The 7297-nt window shown below is 41.0% G+C and overlaps 1 protein-coding gene across 2 annotated transcripts in view; it reads left to right on the forward strand.

The window, feature by feature from the left end:
- The window catches only part of GPM6B (glycoprotein M6B), a 154863-nt gene extending 152621 nt beyond the window's left edge, over positions 1–2242 (forward strand). For both annotated transcript variants that reach the window (XM_019925599.3, XM_019925597.3), the window contains exon 7: positions 123–2242. In XM_019925599.3, the coding sequence (XP_019781158.2) occupies positions 123–272 (150 nt within the window). In that variant the 3' untranslated portion in view covers positions 273–2242. The remainder of the gene's footprint in view (positions 1–122) is intronic.
- The last annotated feature ends 5055 nt before the right edge of the window (positions 2243–7297 follow it).

A 7297-nucleotide genomic window follows, 5' to 3' on the forward strand; every position in this document is an offset into this window, starting at 1 on the left:
AGGAGTATTAATACGGAATAACCACCTCTCCCTTTTTCCAGTACAGAGCGTCTAATCTACCTCGCAGCTCGCTTTGCCTTCTCACATGCTCACTAGCCATCATGCTCACCCTTCTTTTCCAGATCCACTTCCTCATGATACTGTCTTCTAACTGGGCTTACTTAAAGGATGCAAGCAAAATGCAGGCTTACCAGGATATCAAAGCAAAGGAAGAACAGGAACTGCAAGATATCCAGTCTCGGTCAAAAGAACAACTCAATTCTTACACATAAATGTTTGCCAGAGGGTCTCAGCCGACGAATTTACAGCTGACAAATCATCAGACAGCTGCTCTGCAGTACAGATGTGTACCCCACCAAACAAACTCACGTAGAAGTCCAAACAAACACTTCACTGTCTGTCTCAAGCTGCTGGGATGTATTTCTAGGAAAACCTTCCAGTAGGTAAATCTTTTTCTTTAGAACAGATATTGGAGGTTTCATGGGAGCCATTTTAAAAGGCAACACTTTGACAAAATGAGCGTTCATCATCCGTTTGAAAATCTGTGGCCTGTTCACGATCCTACCAAGACAGGCTGTGAGAATACATCATACCCCTATCTTGATAGGGACCATGCCATACCAGCGTCAGGGGGTGTGACCATCCGTTCTCAAATAGATAAATGTATCTAAAATAGGAGATAAAGTGGAATTGATGTGAAGTTCCATTTCTGACAGACAGCTGACATTTATGAAGCTGGGGCTCAAAGATAAAGTGATCCTTACAATTGACCTTTTTTAAAAAAATAGCTGACCTCCGCACCCGCAGGACGTATTAATTTCCTGATCCAATCAGAAATCCTTTTTTCCCCAAGAATGTTAAGATGAGCCCACTATAATAATTCTGCTACACCGAGCGTGGAAGAAGCCGGATTTCAACTGACAAACTTTCCAGAATCAACTTTCCAGAATCAATTTTATAATAGATTTCATTTTAATAAAGTGACCCAGTTGTCATCATTCTTGAGAAATGTCAGCTCTGCCTTAATGAGTATTTGCTTTAAATTTCTAGGAACAACAGGCAACCCCAAATCCTTCATAGAATTTTGTTCCACAAGTGTTTCTCTTCATGGAGAAGTGTTACCTTATTAAAATGACCACCACTCAAAACCGTTTTTACGTGGTCTGAATAGTGAGTTTACAGTTTCATACCAACTATATAGCTAAAACCGAATGACCAACAGACCGCACACCACCTACTTTTATACACTTGAATACTGAAGTAATTTCAATTAGGGTTGGTATTTATTTCACTTTTTCTTATCTAAATCTTAGTTTCCTGGAATAATAAAGTTCAGTGTTCAGCAAAAAAAAAACCCCAAAAACCCCCCACAAAAACAACAACAAAAAAACCCAACTGCTTGAGTTTTAAGCCATCTTCGAAAGAAACTTGCCTTCTAAATCATTGTGTTTCAGAACATTAAGTGACTATAGGTATCGAGTATTAGTGATGGTAAACTTTGTGTTGTTCTTTAGGAAATGATACATATAACTGTTGGGTGCATTAGTGCTTTTCAAAGGGGGCTGCATAATATAGGGTTAACTTTGTATATTCATGTTAAGAATTAACTTGTGGTTTGGCTGTTTCCTGGATTTTAAAACGTATCCATGTGCAGAAATGTGTTAAAATGAGAGGAAGCATACCTTTATCAGATGCTATTAAAATTGAACATCAAGTATAATAGTTCATTTGGATTCTTTTTGTTGGTGTTGTTAATGCCTAAAAAAATGCCTATTGGGATCTTGACTTTTTTTTTTTTTTTAATGGGGAGACATTCTCTTCTGTGTAGAACAGTTGTTCCAGAATAGCTTGGTGTTTTGTTTTCCTGTTGCATGACAGACTTAAATATTTTTTCCAGCAGTGGAGGTGCTGTTTTGAGTCCAGTGTTCTAGAAGAGGCAGTGTCTAAAGCCTAATTTTACTTTTCTAATTCTGGTAGCCATTACCAGGAATTTTTGAAAGTTTTGTTTAAGTAGTCTAATATTTTTTATGTAAAGAGCATTAAATTTTGCTATGTATAAATTTTTGTAACCTAACAGTGAATCAATATTTTCTATCAGTGCCAAGGGCTTCCTGTAGTTCAAGTGTTACAATAAATATTTGTAGATAATAGTCAGTACTTGTGTATGCTTATTTTAAAGATCTATTTAGGTGGCAATAGCTGTGGATGTATTAAGAGAAATGAAATAAAAATTATAGCTTCACTCACTTGCCTTTTTACCATACATAAATAGCGTCCTTCTCTGTCCTCGGTATGGTGTCATTTTTAAACAGTGTGCGTAGTCAAGACTCCACATTTGTATGGAGATCAAGTTTCTAACTGCTGCATGTTTCATTTCTGACGGAAACCTCTTTTAAAGCAAGAGCAATTTGAGAAACCACCGTAACCCACGGGGCTGTATTTTACATCAAGTGCCACTCACGCTTTAGTATATAATTTTTCTGACTAGCTTCATACTTGGTTATGGGATTAACACAAAGCTTTAAGTTTGGGGAAAGTGGAAACAATGAGGAACCTTCATGAAGGTCCATGTCCCATTGGCTGTTTGTTTTACAAACCCAAGATCTAGACGTCTACTCCACAGCAGGGTCCTCCTGTGTACAGCACAGGGAACTATACTCACTGTTTTGTAATAAACTGTAAGGGCAAAGAGTCTGAGGAAGAGTAGATATACATAGATATGTACAACTAAATCAATTTGCTGTATACCTGAAACACAGCACTGTAGATCAACTGTACTTCAATTAAAAAACTACTGAGAGAACAACTATTTACAGCAAACAGCCATTCGCTAAAGCAACAGAGCTAAATTTGTTACTTAGTATTTCATTTTATCATCTCTTATCTGTCAGCATGATTATACATTTGGACTTTGTACAGCTGACCTTTCTTAGTAACGACCGGCTTTTGTCACTATTGACACACTGACGTTTCTAACTGAGGTGCTGCCTCCGGTCATCGCCCTTGATTCACGCTCAGCAGGAGAGCCAGCAGGAGCCCAAGCAGTACGCTGTTGGTCACACTGCTTAATACCTTCTGTTTATGGAGCATTGTGTGCGGTTATGAAGTTACAGAAGACCACATGCACTATCTTAATTACTGACAGCAATCCTGCCACAAAATATAGCAACTCCGGGAGGGTGAAGTAGAGACTTTTCCATTGCTCTAGTTAGACCTTGTGCAACTTGATGTTTAAGAAATGAAAATCAAGTCAGAATTATACAGGAGGGACCTACTCATGTAAACACCAACAAGCAAAATACTTTAAGTCCATTAAAGAGTGATGACCGAAGTTTCCACACTAGAAGTTTTGAAAAAAATCCTTTTAGGGCTTTCTAATACTATTACAGTCCTAATCCAAGCTAACCTCAGACACTCTGGGTTCAGTTCCAGACCACTGCAATACGGCGACTATCACAGAGTAACATGAATTTTTTGGTTTCCCAGTGCATATAAAAGTTATGTTTACACTATACTGTGTAGTCTAGTAGCATGTGCAGTAACATTAGGTCTAAAAAAACAGTATACATACCTTAATTAAAAGAGACTTCATTGCCAAAAATGCTATCCATCATCTGAGACTTCAGCAAGTGGTAATCTTTTTGCTAGTGGACGGTTTGAAATATTGTTAGACTTAACAAAATGTGACACAAAGACACAATGTGAGCAGATGCCCACTGGAAAATAAGCACCGATAGACTTGCTCGACACAGGGTTGCCACAGACCATCAATTTGTAAAAATCATAGTATCTGTGACACGCGATAAAGCAAAGCGCAATAAAACGAGGCCTGCCCGTACTAGGATTTAAAAGAGGCGATCCGCTTTGTTATTACTTATCTTTTCCTAAATGGTGGCAGCTTTTGCCAGCTAGTGCAGGGCTAATTTGTTATTGGGAGTTTGTGAAAAATTACAGATTTAAGGTAACTTTTCAAAATGCGTATTAGGATGAGTAAAACTACAGAAAGTTTTAAGGAAAGAAAAATACAAATAGAGGTCAGTCAGGTTTGGCAAAGAACATTCCTTTTCTAAACTGCCCCTCAACCTTCCCGTTTTGATATTTAAACTTTATTGTACCTACCTGGGAAAGACTTAAACAGACTCCGTTCAGGGGGTCTTGCGGAGGCAGCAGCAGGCAGCGGCTCACATTTCAAAAGCTGTATTCACAGGCTTCCCGAGATGATACAGCCGTCTGAAATGCTACATAGAGATGACTTACTTTTCTTTAAACAGACTCTAACCTCATATGGAGTGTTAAGATGACTACTTAGGCTTATATGTGCAATCTAAAAAAAGGTACCAATGAACTTATTTACAAAACAGAAGTACACTCACAGACATTGGTAACTGTAAGTTTGTTTTCTAAGGGGAAAGGCTGGGGGGAGGGATAAATTAGGAGCTTGGGATTAACATATACACACTACTGTACAGAAAATAGGTAACTAATAAGGACCTACTGTACAGCACAGGGAACTCTACTCAATTCTCTGTAATGGCCTATATGGGAAAAGAATCTAAAAGAAAAAGAAAAACCAGTGGATATATGTATATGTATAACTGATTCACTTCGCTGTATATCTGAAACAGCATTGTAAATCAACTATACTCCAATAAAAATTAAAAAACCAAACTACTACTTAGAATTTAAGTTGACTGACAGAAAAACAAAATGAAGCTACCAAACCCCAAGCTAGAAAACTGAAAGAATACATTATTTAGACGAGGCCTATGAAAATATAAGCTGGGGGGAAAAGTGAGTAATACTAGAAAGTGTTAAAAACTTATCTGAGAAGGGCTTCCCTGGTGGTGCAGTGGTTAAGAATCCGCCTGCCGATGCAGGGGACACACGTTCGAGCCCTGGTCTGGGAAGATCCCACATGGCGCGGAGCAACTAAGCCCGTGAGCCACAACTACTGAGCCTGCGTTCTAGAGCCCGTGAGCCACAACTACTGAAGCCCATGCTCCTAGAGCCCATGCTCTGCAACAAGAGAAGCCACCACAATGAGAAGCCCGCGCACCACAATGAAGAGTAGCCCCCGCTGGCCGCAACTAGAGAAAGCCTGCTGGCAGTAACAAAGACCCAGTGCAGCCAAAAATAAATACATTTAAAAAAGGGCTCCCCTGGTGGCGCAGTGGTTGAGAGTCCGCCTGCCAATGCAGTGAACACGGGTTCATGCCCCCGGTCCGGGAAGATCGCACGTGCCGCGGAGCGGCTGGGCCCGTGGGCCATGGCCACTGAGCCTGCGCATCCGGAGCCTGTGCTCTGCAACGGGAGAGGCCACAACAGTGAGAGGCCCGCATACCGCAAAAATAAAAAATAATAATAATAATAATAATAATGATTAAAAAAAAGTTATCTGAGGGTTTAGGTCTAAGACAATGACATAGGAGGCTGCTGAACTCCCCCTCCTCCCATGGACACACCGAATATACCACCGCACACAGAGCAAGTTTTTCTGAAAGAAAGAAAAAAAACTAGCTGAGCTACTCTTACACATCTAGCAAACAAGAAAATACCCACATCGAAACGGACAGGAAAGGCTCAGACATACTCTCACCATAAACCCTAACTCTGGCACACGACCATACACTCAGGTGGGCACTCCCAACTCCAAAGTTCTCCCTGAAGAGCAAAGGGTTTGGACCCCATATCTAGCACCCCAGCAGCCCAACTTTTAAGACTTCCACCTAATAAATGCCCCCCCCCCCCCCCCCGCGCCAAACACCTAGTTTTGGGACTTACGTCCAAGAAACCCACAAGACTATAACTGAGAGTTCTTAGTCAGCTCTAGAGGACTCACCAACTCCTACTCTTTCCCTAAAAGGGGTCTATTTGCAGGTATTAAAAGCTGTTGCCTGACAGCCAGGCTTCTAATTTAGCACACATCTAGGGGCTGACAGCCATGCTCCCCAGAGACCAAGAAATCCACTGGATACCTCCTCCACCTACTGCCTCTAGCCTGCTCCAAATCACCAGTATCTCCCAGGAAGGAGCTGATACACACATCTGTGCTCCAGCTTCAGCAGCTGCCGCCCGAGGGACAGATACCCAGTTTGTCTGGCTCTGATGCCCAATAGGGCTTGCATTCACAAGTCCTACAGGACTGTAGCAAACAAAGCAACAGTTCTTAACAGGCACAGGAGCACCCCCTACAGCTATACACCCAGGCCAAGTGCAGAGGGAGCAGGCAAAAACCCCTATATCTCCCAGTTTACGCCAGGAAAGGGCCTAACTACACACTTCCCCAGCTGCCATCTGACGGTTCAGCTTCCAATCAACCTGCATCTAGGTGCTGACTGTGATCCTCCCCATTGGGAAACTGACCAGTCTTAACACACCCTCAACTACCAAGAAGCACCAAGAACAAAGAAGGCAGCTTGGACTATTACAAAGGTTTGAGATGCAACCAAAAGCTTGGGCTGGGCTGATCAACAAAGTTCGTCTCCTGCATGAGACCACTCTGTCAAGCCTGGGAGAGGTGGCTGTTTTATCTAATGCACAGAAGCCAGCACAGACAGTCGAGGAAAATGAAGAAACAATGGACTATGTTCCAAACAAAAGAACAAAATAAAACTCCAGAAATAGACCTTAATGAAATGGAAATAAGTGACTTACCTGAGAGTTCAAAGTAACAGTCATACAGATGCTCACCGAGGTCAGGAGAACAATGCATGAACAAAGTGAGAATTTCAACAAAGAAAATACCTAAAAGCACCAAACACATCACATAGCTGAAGAATACAATAACAAAAATTCAACAGAGGGCTTCAACAGCAGACTAGATTAAACCAAAGGGTAAGCAAACTTGGAGACAGGTCACTGGCATTTATCCAGTCAGAGGAGCAAATAGAAAAAAGAATGAAAAAGAATGAAGATAACTTAAGGGACTTACAGGACACCATCAAGTGAGTCAATTATACACATTATAGAGGTCAATGACGGAGATGAGAGAGGGGCAGGACGTTTACTGAAAGAAATAATGGCTGAAAACTTCCCTAACATGGGGAAAGAAACACCCAGATCCGCAAAGTCCAGAGAGTTCAAAAAAAGATGAATCCAAAGAGACATACACAGAGACACATTAATTTTGAATTGTCAAAAGCTAAAGACAAGAAAAGAATCTGAAGAACAGCAAGAGAAAAACAACTTGTTACAGATAAGGGAATACCCATAAGATTATCAGCAGCAACTGTGCAGGCCAGAGAATGAAATGACATATTCAAACTGCTCAAAGAGAAAAATTTCCATTCAAGGATAC

This window comes from Tursiops truncatus, chromosome X (assembly GCF_011762595.2).
Source record: "Tursiops truncatus isolate mTurTru1 chromosome X, mTurTru1.mat.Y, whole genome shotgun sequence".
NCBI classification, from domain to species: domain Eukaryota; kingdom Metazoa; phylum Chordata; class Mammalia; order Artiodactyla; family Delphinidae; genus Tursiops; species Tursiops truncatus.